The 14,903-nt window shown below is 33.1% G+C and overlaps 1 protein-coding gene and 2 non-coding genes across 17 annotated transcripts; all 3 read left to right on the forward strand.

Annotated features, from left to right (window-relative positions):
- Nucleotides 1–1,882: 1,882 nt before the first annotated feature.
- LOC130804595 (uncharacterized) lies at nucleotides 1,883–12,215 on the forward strand. 15 transcript variants are annotated; one of them, XM_057669087.1, is made up of 7 exons: nucleotides 1,883–2,224; nucleotides 2,587–2,712; nucleotides 3,646–3,749; nucleotides 3,925–4,001; nucleotides 6,672–6,717; nucleotides 7,319–8,350; nucleotides 10,559–12,215. In XM_057669087.1, exons 1-6 carry the CDS (start codon nucleotides 2,162–2,164, stop codon nucleotides 7,344–7,346), a joined length of 444 nt encoding a protein of 147 aa, XP_057525070.1. In that variant the 5' UTR covers nucleotides 1,883–2,161; the 3' UTR covers nucleotides 7,347–8,350; nucleotides 10,559–12,215. The 15 variants fall into 15 exon arrangements, 6 of the variants coding, with proteins under 6 accessions (XP_057525070.1, XP_057525069.1, XP_057525068.1 ...); XM_057669086.1 differs by having other exon boundaries at nucleotides 6,672–8,350; nucleotides 10,556–12,215; XM_057669085.1 differs by having other exon boundaries at nucleotides 6,672–8,350.
- On the forward strand, nucleotides 4,394–4,456 carry LOC130804929 (small nucleolar RNA snoR101). Its single transcript, XR_009040107.1, has one exon. It is a non-coding gene; the product is annotated as a small nucleolar RNA snoR101 (small nucleolar RNA).
- LOC130804927 (small nucleolar RNA snoR101) lies at nucleotides 5,275–5,337 on the forward strand. The gene has a single exon (XR_009040106.1). It is a non-coding gene; the product is annotated as a small nucleolar RNA snoR101 (small nucleolar RNA).
- Nucleotides 12,216–14,903: the final 2,688 nt, after the last annotated feature.

Raw genomic sequence — 14,903 nt, forward strand, 5'->3', positions numbered from 1 at the left:
CGTTTTTACCAATAAGCATCCTTTTTATTTAATAGGGTTTTTCAGATTTTGTTCAAGCTTTTTTTGCTTATATTAATTGTTACAATTTAGACAGTGAAGATTGTTAAGAATGAAAAGATAATTTTAAATTTTTAATCAATGAAATTTTTTTTATAAACATCTCAGTTTGTGATGACTCTTGATGCACTATGATTCCACATTTTATACCCTTTTATTCCATCTGTGTAACCCAAGAACACAAGCTTCTTGACACGAGGCTTCAACTTCATCATTCACATAAGTATAAGTGCATAGTACAACTAAAGATTTTAATTTTAGAATAGTGTACATGTGAGCCCAACCACATCTTCTTATCTTCTTCAACCGAAGATCGATGTCTGGTGATCTATTCGCCAAATAAGTCGCCATATTGACCGCTTCAATATAAAACCCCTTACTCAACTAGAATGGAAATTCATACGTCAAGCCTTCTCTAGCACAAGGTCCTATTCATTCACTCTGTCATCCCACTTTATTGAGGTTTACCCGCACAAGTCCTGTGTCGATTACTATTAAGCTTCTTGTAAAAGTTAGTGAACTTATCTTTCACATACCCAAGCCTAATATATGTTCTAAATCTCTTCATTTCCTTGTCAATTTGCTTCTTTATCATTTTCTTTCAATCTTTGAATTTCCTAAAGACATGATCCGCACATAAGAATATCCATACTTTCTAGAGTAATCAATAATGATTGTGAGCAAATACTTGGATCCTCCTATGGATGGATGCCTTGAAGGACACAACAAATCATAATGAATGTAATTAAATATTGCCTTTATCTATGCACGACCACTTTGAGGCTAATCCTCCTTGGTTTACCAAATACATAATTCTCACAAAATTTTATATAACCCGTAGCTTGATAACCTAAAAGACCTCTCTTGAATAACTTGGATAAAAATGTCGTTACTTTATATGATCTGCCTTTTTTATTGAAGCACTCACACTAGATGCGGAACCTTAAATAGTAGAGTCGATAAGCTCATATAGTGACCCAACCTTCTTACCTTGACCCAACCTTCTTACCTTCATCAAAACTTGACAACCCAAAGAAACTCTACAAAATTGTACTGTTTTCAAGAGTACCTACAACTATTACTATCAAGAGTACTTAAGAAGATTATATTCTTCTTCATATTGTAAGATACCTAATATTAGACAAAGCAATCCAAATAGAACAAATACCCTCAACCCTGCATGAGGAATTATTACCCATATATATATGCACAACTTCACCTTGAACACAGCCATATTTACTAATGCCCATAAGATGTAATGTGGAATGAACTCCCCGAATCAAGTATCTGATGGTCCTTTTCTCTTATTTTTAATTGTATCACAAAAAAAATATAATTGTCACAACTAACATCATTAAGCTGAGACCACAATGCACTTGGGATCGGACTTTCTAGATATTTATCAAGTATATTCATTGAGCAACGGAGGTGATCCCCGAAGTTGCCCTCTAACGTGTGTTACTTGTGCAAACCAGGTCGTTGAACCGGTGTTATTGCAAGAAAGACAAGATTACAAAGATAAGCCTCTTACCCAGCAAGTACCTCACAATCCCTCCCTAACACTAGCCAAGCTTAGTGTTTATTAATTGTAATGGTATCTCGATGGAATAAAATGATAACCAAAAATTATGAATAAAACTTCTTTTATGATCAAGTTTTATCATCATAGAATGCCATAAGATATTTCACGAAAATTTACACTACTATTATTTCTATTACAATTATTAGTATCAACAACCAAATCGATTAGAATCAACTCACAAGTCACTCAGGCCCCTAAATTTTAAAGTGCCCATAAATATTTGAATTTTTTTGACATTATTTCGTAATAAGCTGCTCAACTTCTATTTTCAAGGTAAATGTTCAACCTTTATGCATTTCGACTTTCAAGTTCTTAGGTTTCAATTTTCCATAAGTTTATTGAAAAATGTTGTGCAAAAGTAAAAACCGGATACAAACAGTCAAACACAATAGGCCTCTTCGGTAGTGCCAATTTTCTAAACATCAATCGACTTGATCGATCACCAAACCCTAATTTCTAAACACGCCGCTTCATCCTGCTGTCGAAGATCATTTCTGCATTAAATACGATCGGACGCCAGCAATGCAAATGGATTTGACTTTCAAGTTCTTTGTCGTGTTCACGGCTCTTATAGTTGGTCTCAAGGTATTCATGTATAATTTTTGTGTTAATTATGTTTTAAATCCTTTTTATTATTATATACTTGTTTATGCAATGCAAATATGCGAAATGGATTTCGATAAGTGCTAATATTGTTAATTGAATTTGTATGCTTATATTTGTTTTTGGATGTTTGCTTGATGCAATGTATAATTGTATGTTGCTTTAATTTGCTGCGAAAGTGTCGAAATTCGTAGCATAACACAGTGTAATTAAGATTGTTTTTGTAATCAGTGATTCATTATTCATTGGAGGTTGAAATTTTTTGACATTTGGTTATGTTTCATGATATCATATAGCATATAATGTTGTTCGGCTGTGTGACGTTTTTTATTTTTGTTTTATAGGAGATACCAATTACCAAGGTGTTAGCTGCACCTGCAGTTTATGGACCAAAAGCTGGGACTAAGAAGAATGAAAATCCAGAAAAAGCTTCTATTGAAGTAATTTGGAAGCCAAAGACAGGCAAAGTGGTAAGATTAGGGTTTGTGTAGTGCATATATGTTCTCAAAGGATAAGTAAATACTCCATTAATATTCTTGAATAATATGATGAGGTTTTGTTGATGTATGTTGCACTTACTTACGTTTCTTGCATCTTTTTACAAAATGACATCAATGTTCATGATAGTTTTTATTTGCACTAACAAGGTTTGCCAAATGTGATTACTGATGAATGTTCTAGGAGGCAAGGAAAGTTGTGAGTATGAAATATGAGACAATGGTGGTGGTGGAAGTGATTTGTTAGGTTCTAGGGGCAAGGAGCTTGATTTTTTGTGTCACTTATTAATAGGACATAAAGGTATGGATTTTAACAGCTAACTTGAGTCCATATTTGTATTTGGAGCATATAAATAATTGTCGACATTGCTGTGATTGCGGTAATGGCTGCAATGTCGCGGAAATGGTATATCGCAGTGTTACGACTCGTTCGTGGACATGACAATATGAATTTTTAGCTTGAAAAAAAATTCTTTTTATCACATTATTTCATATTTTCTTGCAAAATGTATCTTAATGAAAGCTTATAATAGACCTCTTTGAACCTCATATACTTTTAAAAGGTAATACAGGCCAATGTGTTACTATAGCAACATATAATGGTTTTCACTAGGTTACGTAACGGGATTTTTGTGGTTCGAGAGGCTTAAAATACGTTATAAAGCAGCTGTTATGTAACCTAATAGCCTCATGTTTATTCCATGATTTGGAGGATATATCAAATGGAATTTTAAGTAAATTTTGAAGTTCTAATCTAATAACTTTTGATTGTCCCCTTTTGGTGACCTCTAAAAAGACATAGTCTAATTTGATTGACTTAGATTTTTATAGTCTCAGCTCTCAGGTTTAAATTCCATTCACCCAACATCGATTTTCTCCCTGAATCAACAATTTTCAATTAACTAGGGAAATTGGAGAGGAGTACGAGATGATACTAAAGAGAACACTACAAAACATCTGTACTTTCGCTGGAGTTCCTGTTCATTGAACACTACAAAAATCTGTATTCGGTTAGAATCTTTTTTTGTTGGGAGCAGTCACTTTGCTTGCTTGAAAGTGATTTATTGATGCTATGTTATGTGACCTTATCTTTTTTTAATTGTTTTTCTAATTCTTAAGGCTGAACTGTTTTGCTATCTTATTTTTTTTGCTGTAAATAAATTTGATGATGTCTTATTTATTTAGACCGCTTCCTGTCCCCCTCAAGGGAGAAAAGCCAAGAATTAAAACATGGAGGAGGCATATTAATCGATTTCCAAAATGTATGTAAGAGATTTCTCTTTAAGATATTCTTTTTTGGATCTGTTGCTGTGATTGAATGACTTGCAATGTTCATTTGATGCTCTGATGGAGTTTAGAATTTTTTTTCCTGATAGGAATAGAGTTTAGATATAGATGTTTGATTTAAGCAAAATTGGAGGGGCAGTCTGTTTTCCTCTCTCCCTATAGTTTCTGCGCTCTTCTCATATCCATTCACTTATCCTCTACATCAAATTGTCTTTTAAAAGGTTGACGCCTTTTCAAGTTTTGAAATGAACGAGAAGTTATTCATGAGAATATCATTTCTTATCTTATTTAGTGGAAATTGTTGCTCTTTGATATTAAAATCTATTACGGTCATATAGAGAATTAGCATTTGCAGAGGGCATATGATGTCTTACACTTGATCTCTGAATTTCAGGTAAGTTCTGTTGAGAATTCAAAAAATGCTGATGCCCAAGTCTTTGCAGATCTCTCGAAACCTTTTTTTTTTCTTTTTTTATTTTGTAGATACATTTTGTGCAAGTGTTTTAGAAGTGCTTTTTAAATCTCAATTTGTAGGGAGAAGGTCTATAAGGAAAGTTTTTATTTATGTGATGTGACTAAGTTTTGTAGAAGTTTTATCTAGGTAAGAAAATTATTCATAGATCTTATAGTTGTTAGCCAAAAAAATGCATTTCTTACTCCATCTCATATCAGTTGGCTTCTAGCACCATCTACCCCTCTAATACCTCATTACTCAACCTAATGCTTGGTTGGTTCTGTGGAATGTTCATTTTGATATTTTTTGTAAGTATTTGTTTTTAATTCAAATTTGTTTCTAGAAAGGTTTTCATTGATAAATTCTTGCTATATGCCAAACCTTTCTTGCTGAAGTCTAACAATGAGTATGGATTAGGAACATATGTTTCTCTTTGAAAGAGCATCGTTTCCATTTTTTTGTGAGGTTTTTGGTGAAATTGGTACTACATATTTTAACTTGTTCTTACAAAGGCAAAAAAATACTCCTAAAATGTTTTGAATAAGGCAGAAAATGGACAAGTATATGAATAAAATCCTTAGAGAACAAGAAAAATATAGATGAATTAGTTTGAGTCTAGTACAAAGCTGAGCCAAACCATACATACAGAGTGCATTTTAGAATCAAACATGTTTTGGGATGGAAATCCAACACCTTGCTGCTTGTGCTCACAAATCCCTATGCATTCGTTCCAACTACTTTAAAGCAAACAACTCCTTAAAAAAGATGTTTGGCATCTGCAGAGGGCATATGATGTTTTACACTTGATCTCTGAATTTCAGGTAAGTTTATTTGTTGATAACAAAAATACTGATGCCCAAGTCTTTTCTTTTTTAGATCTCTCAAAACCTGTATGTCTTTTCTAGAATGATTTTATGAATTTTAAAGTCTATTTTAAGTTCTATTCAATAGTATTCATTCCTCGATGCAATTTCGTTTTATTTTTTAGTGTGTATGGATTTGAAAATGTATGCACTTGTATGGACTAAAATGTAACTACGTGACTCACCTCTGCAGTTGGGTGGCCTTGAAGATTGATGTTAACTGCACCATAAGTCACTTAATTTTGTAATAAAGACTCTGTCTTCTCTTTGATTTTAATGAGAAATGTGGTTGATAGGTTCATTAATTTAGTCGACATCATCAGGATTTTTCATAGATGAACCAGTATGGTTTGTGATTCAAAATTATTCTGATGTTCAATTATCTCAACTAAGAGAAAAAGTATGTACTGCATGTCTGCATCTACTTTAATTTTATGTATCATATTGGGTGTTCTTTTAACCGATGTTGACAATGAATTATTATTATTGGTAGTGCCTTTAGTCCCAATAGGTGTTGGTAGAAGTTACGAGGAGCATATTTCGATGGAATTGCTTACAAAAATAATGTGTGCCTTTACAATATGTTTGGATAACATATTAGGAGAGAAAAGAAAGAAAGGGAAGGAAAGGGAAAGGAAGGGAAGGGAAGAGAAGGGAAAGAGGGAAAAAAAATGCATTGTTTGTATAGGAAGAAAAAGGAGGGGAAAGAAAATAATTTCATTTTCCTTCCAAATCGTTCTTCTTACGGAGAGATTTGGACGTCAACAAAATGAAGGGAGTTAATCTCTCCAAATCTTCTCCCTCCCTTTTTTATATCTAAATAAGGGGATCTTCATCCCTCCAAATTCTTTACTTTTTTTTCCTCTATTTCCCTCCATCTAAACAAGGTCCTAGCCCCTATAGATCGGCTAAATGAACTAAAACGAAAACAGATAGATAGTCGGTAACAATGAGATGAAAGTGTTTACAAAGATATATTATAAGAATAAATGTACATTGTTCTGTTATATGCATATTTTCAACTATTGAATCCTCTAGATTATAAGTCAAATGTAATGAGTTTAACTTGAAGTGATGATAGTAATCTGTTAAGTGAAAATTCGTTCAGGATTAATCTGGAAATACTACAAAATTGAAGTAGTGTATGAAGTAAATAGCTCATTTCAAGCTTTCTGCTAATCTTGTTTGCTTCCTTCACTTTCTTATTTTGTTTTTGTATGCAGGCCAAATAGCCAACGACTCAGTTTTGTTCCTTGCACTTTGTTTATAAATCATTGTCTTGTTGTGTTTTTTTGCCTTGTGTTATGTTTCTTTGCTTTTCTTTGTAGGTCTTTCTCAGGTCTATGGAGTTTTTGGTTGCATCTTTTATTATGGGTACAGTTTGACTTTTTTATTCCTTCTCAAATCCTGATTATAGTTTTTATGAGCAGGATGTATGATAATGCTATTTTATAATCAATGCTACATTTTTCAGTTGAACATTATATTAACTGTCCGACTATTAGACTAGCTACTAAATACAACTTCGGAAATTCCTAAGAAACTGCCTTCAGAATCAACTTCCTAGTTGGGATACTTAATTTTCTACAAGGGAAATCATCTGATATGAACTATGGAGAACTAAGCATATGAGACATTGAAAACACCATCACATTAGGCTATTAAGCTCCACAAATTCTTGTAATTGGGCCGGCTAAATATTATATTTTGAAATATTGTAAGTAGGCATTAAAAATGATATAAGTAGACATTTAAGATATTGTGAATAGGTATTAAAAATACGGTAAATAGGCATTAAGAATAATGTAAGTAGTCATTAAATTTTAATGGGTTGAGCTTGAGAGACGTCTCTTAAAGAGATGAACTCTCAAGAGACTAGTTGATTAAGCCATGTTGTATATTTGCACCAACCATCTAAAATGCACTTATGTTGATTTTAACCACAAATTTTTTATCCATACTTGGTAACATATAGGATGGCCATGGTGGAATGTACGTCTTAATTGTATGTCACCTTTTAGCAGACGAACAGCTTCAATCAGTTTCTCTAGTACGGCATAAATGATGGAGTTGATATTTTGTTATACTATGATCAAAATTTTTTGTATGAAACAGTCTTATTGTAATACACGATTTTATATGAATTAAAATAGTCTAATTAATACAAATTATTAACTTATGAGAATTTTGTTTTGAGACCGTTTCTTTGAGAAACGATTTCACATAGCTTCAACAAAAACAAAAGACTATTGTTAAACCAAACTATGATTAGTTATTCGATTATTCCCTATTACGTACAAATGTACAATAAGGGAGTGTTGCCCAAAATTAACTGTAACACCCCGTCATGTTATAACGTCATTAATTATTATTATAATTGATTTTGGATATTTTATAATTATATTAAATTATTTTGAGTTAGTTTAGATAAATTTCTTTCATATACGAATTTAAATATTAGCATATTTATATTAAAAAAATAAATTTGTAATTACTAAAATAAAGAGGTTCGAATCAAATTATTATTTTATTAAAATTTGTGAGCACACAAAGGTGAGTTTTCTTAGTTTGACCTTGTAAGAATATGAATCTAGATAAATAGATAAATAAATAAATAATTAAGTAATTAAAATAAAAAGCACTGAGTTAGGGTTTTAAGTGAGAACACTCCTTAGTCCTTACCCTCACATTCGAAAATCACAGTTCCTTCTCCCTCCTCCTTCCTTCTTTCTCTCTTTCCCCTCTCACCTGTGCACCGCCACTGTACCTGGTCACCAGCCGACTGTCGACCAGCCGCACAGGCGTTCCACCTGCAGCCATAACCCTCCCCTTGTCCTCCATCGACAGCAACCAAGCTGCACGTGTGCCGCCAGCAGCAAGAGGCTGCGTTTTCAGCCCCCTCCACCAACAGCTATGGTGGTTTGGTCCCCACCATCAACTGTTGCACACTTGCTCCACCATCACAACAACCATCTATCCTTTCACCTCCTTTTCTAGTTTCACCATAGTAAGTCATCTCCTCTTTTCCCATTGATTTTATTCTTTTTTCTAATCAGAATTTTATCAAGTTATGGATTTTGTGTTGATTTTGTATTTTTTTAATGAATCTTATTATGGGTAGTAGTTAAAGGTGTTTTCTTTGAACATGATTTGATTAGGGTTTGATTTAGGGATAAAATTATTCATGGTGTGTGCTTTTATGTAACATTTGGTGGTGTGATGATTGATTGGATAACCAAAATTGTCTTAAGATTTAGTTTGGTTGATTATTGTTGTGATAGTGATAGTCGGTAATGGTTATGATTGTAGTTGACTTATAGAAGTGATTTTGTTATTAATTGGGAGTGATAGTTGTTAATTGTTGTTTGATCATTGATTAATTACAAGTACTCTTGTTAGGATGTAATCGAAGTTATAAATGAGGTTATGAGCATAGTGTCAATTTGTCGTTGATGGTTGCTAAAGTTACTTGTTGTGATGTTTTGATTGTAGATTTTCTAGCTATGGATAATGTAATGAATGATATCGCGATGTGATGCCTTTAAGATTTGTCATTATCGTCATGCTAGTGTCATATTAGCATTGTAAGATTTAAGTGTGATTTGTTATATATTTAAAGAAACGTGAATCAATATAACTTACATTTAATTGATGTAAAGGAACGATTCACATAATACTTCTATTCTTAAAGTGATGGAAAGACTTGTGTCATTGTTTAGTTGATGATTATGATTATGTTGAATGAGATGCGTGCGTGCTAGAGTAATTAGAGACTTATCTTAAATGGATGATAGTGGTTTGACATTTAATTGGTATGACAAAGTAGATAAGTGGACTTTTTAGTTCTACTCCTAACTTATATAGGTGCCCATTTCATAAGAGGAAGGTAGAACTTTAGTTGGGTGATTTTTGTGACTTTTTGGTCGTGCAGTGACCCTTATAGGTACATACACGCAGTAACTAACCCTTATATGCAATTTGCTTTAAGACATTGTTGTTTATCGTGATAATATGCATTGTATGAAAATTATGAGGTACTAGTAAGTACACTCTATATGAAGAGCTATCGATTATGAAATCCTTGCGCTTGGAATAGTTTAGAGAATGAGAGTGTTAGTAGAAGGGACCACCCCCTTATTTATTTAAAAATTGGATCATGTCTTACTAGGAGTTAGAATGACTCCTTTATAGGTGGATTTCGTACTTCGTTTAAGTTGTTCAGTGGTTTTGGCATTATGCTATTCCAACGCACTCGTTAATAGTAGAAAGCGGGAGTTATTCCCATTTGATTAAGCATTAGATTACAATTAGTTGGCGTGACTCAACTAGATTATATTCGATTGATTTAGTAGTCCCCTAGGTGAGATCTGACGGGATCACCGTATGGGGGGTATGAGATACTTTTGTCATTGGGTGCCGAGTGGCGGATACCGCCCCTTGACCGAGGTGTTACCATGCGGGCTTTGCAAACCCATTATGGTGGCCTCTTCACTTGATTTGTACCTCAGTGTGTCTTTTTCTTGAAGGTAGGTTTCGAGAGGGTCAGCAAAAGGGGGCATGAGTTCATACTTTGCCATGGGCCCCTGGTGGCTGATAACGCCCTTGGCCGTGTCACTATGCCATGAAGCGGAGAAAAGATCCACTGATAGAATGTTACTCATTGATAGAAAGTTTATTCTTTCATAGAAAGCTTACACACTGATAGAACGTTTACTCATTAATAGAAAATTTATTCAATGAAGAGTAGTTTATGCTAGTGAGAAGTGCGCCTAAGTTAAGTTACCTCAAGGGAGTTACCAGTCCCAAAGATAGACTATGATCACACTTATTTTAGGATATAGAAGCTCAATAAGGTCAGGTGTTGTAGTCTGTTAATGCCTTGATTGAGTTGATACTACATGTGTTTTACAAGAGTTTATGTTTTGAGAAGAGGAGTGTGAAGACCTGTATTTTAGCCACAAACACATAGTTCGAGTTGGAAAGGACGTAATGAGATTAAGAATTATAGGTGGATGATAAACGGTTACTATTTGTGTTTGTGTCTTATGAAATTATCTTATGTTGTATAACATAATGTTATCTAGTAGATTGGCCTTATTATGTTTGATGTTAGTTACTAACGCGTACGTGTTTGTGTTTTTTATGTTTAATTGTTTGATGACTTTCTATGATTGTTCTACTATGACACGTTGGCCTTTGATCTGATGTTAAGCAGCAAGAGGATCATAGACAGGCGTAGCAGGTATTGAAGGTTCTTTTGCATTACATTGGGGGAGAGTGATAAGGGCGAAGCATAACCTATGTCACACCGTTATCTTTCGTTTTGGCAGCTGTTGTTTATCTTTTGTAAACTTTGGTTGTATACGTTTTTTTATGAGGCCTTGTGTCCTCCTTTGTATATTTGTATTTCTGCTGCGTAGTTTATAATTTTGTATTATTTTGAGGACACATAAGATGTCCGAGGAATGGAGGAATAACACACTAGTACCACTGTTTAAGAACAAAGGCAATGCGCATGTATGTGGCAATTATATAGGTATGAAACTCCTAACCACACAATGAAATTGTGGGAAAGAGTGATAGAGGGGAGAATTTGACAGGAAACGGTGATTAGAGAGAACCAATTCAGTTTTATGCCAAGAATGTCAACCATTGATGCAATTCATGCATTGAGGAGACTGATGGAGAAATATGGGTAGCGAAAGAAAGATCTGCATATGGTGTTCATCAACTTGGAGAAAGCCTATGATAGCATATCACGACGTGTCATCTGGGATAGCCTCAAGGCTAAAGGTATTTCATCAATATACATTGAGGCTATACGCGATATGTATGACAGAGTTTCCACTAACATCCAAACATCGGTGGGGATAACGGAGACGGTATCAAGGATCGACTATAAGCCCTTTCATTTTTACTGTCATAATGGAAGAGATTTCTAAATCTATTTGGGAGACGGTATCGTGGTGCATGATTTCGCTGACGACATAGTGCCGGTATCAGAGACTAGAGAGGAGGTTTGCATTAAATTGGATGAATGGAGGGAAATTCTATAAGGTAAAGGATTGCACATTAGTCGTACGAAGACCGAGTATTTACGCTGTGACTTTAGCGGGTCACCACTGGTAGGTGAACCAGAGGTGTCCATAGATGAAACAGTTGTTAAAATTACAACCAAGTACAAGTATTTTGGGATCGATCATTCAAAAGGATGGGGAGATTGACGGGGATGTAAATCATCGTATACAGGCGGGTTGGCTCAAGTGGCGAGTAGCCACCGCAGTGCTATGTGATAGGAAATTCTCAAGCAAGTTAAAAGGAAAATTCTACCAGGTAGCAATCAGACCTGCTCAGCTATATGAGACCGAATGGTGGCCTATAAAGAAGATTTTCGAACATAAGATGGAAGTTACAGAGATGCGTATGCTAAGGTGGATGTGTGGGAATACTTTGATGGATCGAATGAGGAACCAAGCGTTTAGAGACAAACTAGGGGTAACCCCTATATTTGGAAAAATGCGCGAAAATAGATTGAGGTGGTTTGGACATGTGTAGAGAAAGACTTTCGACGCCCCTGCGAGGAGGGTAGAAAACATTATAGCAGAGGGTAAGAGGAGTCGAGGAAGACCCAGGAGAACTTGGGATGAGCAAGTAAGAGTTGACTTGCATGAGTTAAACCTCACTGCGGACCTGATTAGGGATAGGAGTAGTTGGAGACGCCATATTCACGTCTTAGATTACTGATGTCTTCTTAGTGTATCTTTTGTGTCCTTAACCTCTTACTTTTCTCGTTTTCAATCTTTTAGTTCTTTGTTTTCTTTTTGTAGTGGGTTCTTCTTTTATTTATTTATAGGCCTTTTAGTTATCTTTCATGTGTATCTACGTCTCTTTATCTTCCTCGAGCCGAGGAACTCCTTTGGTCGCGCTCTCCTTTATGGGTATGAGTTGTCGCCATCTTTCCCTATCCAGACCCTGTCCTTAGTTTTCTATAAGCAGGAGATACTGAGTAGGATGATGATGATGATGATGAAATTTATAACTTTGTATAGTTTTAACAAATTAAGTCATTTTAAAACGCACGCATTGACACTGAAACCACAATTCATGCATGCTTGGCATGTTGATTTGAAAAGTTGGCGATGAATCATTCCGCCGTGGTGTGAGATTTTAAAGGCAATGATGCCTTAGATTAGTTTAATGTTTTATTGTGTAAATTACTCAACTACATGTTCGATGGTTAGTAGAGATATGTCGAAATTTTCACTCACTTTTTAAAATTAATTTTTAACGTTTATCTAAATTCTTTTCCTTTTCTTTTTATGTAACACCCGAATTTCCACCTATCCTTCGCAAGTTTGATTTCGTTTAAGGGGTTGAAAATTTAGAGGTGTTGCATTAACTCTGAAATTTTACCTCATAAAAGTGGCGGTAGACGAATTATAGCTCACTTCATATCGCCACATGAGCAAATGTGTCAAAGACTAGCGGATTTAGGTCAAAGTTTTTTTTAATTTCATCATCATTGTCATATCCAGTGTATTCCGACCATAAAAAATTATGATCAGAATCTAGAAGGAAAGGACGGCGGCAACTCATACCCATAAAAGAGAGCGCGGCCAAAAAGTTCCTCGACTCGAGAAAGATTAATCATTAATATTTATAAAATGAATGTATCTTTTTATTCATTTAATCTACGTTAAAATAGAATGTATCTTTTCATTTATTTGATCCACATTAAAATAAAATGTATCTTTTCATTCAAAGAGTGTAATAAAATGATTTAAATAGAAAATGAAAAATAATAAAATGATTTAAATAGAAAATGAAAAATATTAATATTAGTATGTACTGTTTGTCTGTTGTAGGGTAATTAAGTCCTTATGAGACTTAGTAGTATTTGTATAGTGTTGCCCTAAATTATAATTTATTATAAATAAAGTTATGAAGCTGCAAATTTACAATTTCATGTTTTTTTGAAAAACTACTCTAAATTTTAACAAGAAAATGAATAAAAAAATAATTAATTTTTTTTAAAATTCTAATATGGAGGAAAATTTCCTAAAATCCTAAGGAAAAATTAGTTCAAATAAAAATAAACCGCAAACTAAAAGAATTACACAATGGACTAAACAAACACACGCTGGATCAAGCACCTGTTTGTCTGAGCAATTACGAATATTAATGATTAATATTCGGCTCACAAAGCTTTAAGAGTAGAGGTATACCTGTTGCCTATTGGTGATCGGCTGAATTTTGAGTAAGATTAATTATGTATCTTGTTCATATGTAAATATATTCACGATCTAATCAAAAATTTACGTGTAGATTAGTTTAAAGTTAAATTAATTTATTCCTATTTCAATCAATTGAGTCAATTTTGAAAATTCAATTTGCGAAAAAATTGACCGCACATTGTCAGCTATTTACATATACTTTCTTCATTCTGAAATACTTGTTATATTAGACATAATTCTATTTATCCATTATTTAATATATTGCATCTAATGTATAAGAAAAATATACTCAATTGAAATCTTGTTTGAATTGTATAATCGGTACTTTTTATATTAAATTTTTATAATTTTTAACTAATAATAATTTAAAATACAAATAATCAAACTTATAGATTCAATTGCATAAAAAAGTGATACTTCAATATGCATAATAAAATGGATGATAGTTTTTATACCCAATCCTTAAATATCGCCACCCTTTTCATTTTATCGCCACTCCCTGAGAAAATTACGTATTTGCCCCTGAATAATCAAAAAATTACAATTTTGCCCTCGAATCTAAAATTTTCTATATATACCACATTCTCACTAAAATATTTCCTACCATACTTAAAAACCAACTTACAAATGCAAATTATTGGAGAAAAAACTAAGTTCAATCCGCAAACAATTAATTGAGGTAATTTGTTTTCGAATGTAATTAATTTAAATTTTCAAACGAAAAAAAAAATATAAGTTAAACCGCCCAGATCTGGGCGACTGGGGTCCAGTCGCCCAGATCTGGGCGGTTCAACTTTAAATTATTTTTTTTTCGTTTGTTTTTGTATAATTATTATAAATTTTAATTATATTATTGTTATTATTATTATTATTATTATTACTGTTGTTTTAATAATTTTATTATTATTGATATTATTGTTGTGATTTTTATTTTTTTATTATTAAATATATTTTTATGTTTTGATTATAAATTTATTAATGAAAATATGTTTGTTATAATTATTATTATAATTTTTATTATTGCTGTTGTTGTTGTGTTTTTTTTTATTTTTCGAATTTAAATTATTTAAATTAAAAAAAAAAAAATAAATCGCCCAGATCTGGGCGATTGGACCCTTGTTCAATCACCAAAAATGGGGCGATTGAACCGGGGTCCAATCACCCAGATCTAGGCGATTTTTTTATTTTTATTTTTTCGTTTGTTTTTGATAATTATTATTGTTATTTTTAATTTTATTTTTGTTGGTATTATTATTATTGTTACTGATATTATTTTTTTTATTTTTATTTTTGTGATTGTTATTAATTTTATTATTAAATTATTCT

The sequence above is a fragment of the Amaranthus tricolor genome, chromosome 17, assembly GCF_026212465.1.
Source record: "Amaranthus tricolor cultivar Red isolate AtriRed21 chromosome 17, ASM2621246v1, whole genome shotgun sequence".
NCBI classification, from domain to species: domain Eukaryota; kingdom Viridiplantae; phylum Streptophyta; class Magnoliopsida; order Caryophyllales; family Amaranthaceae; genus Amaranthus; species Amaranthus tricolor.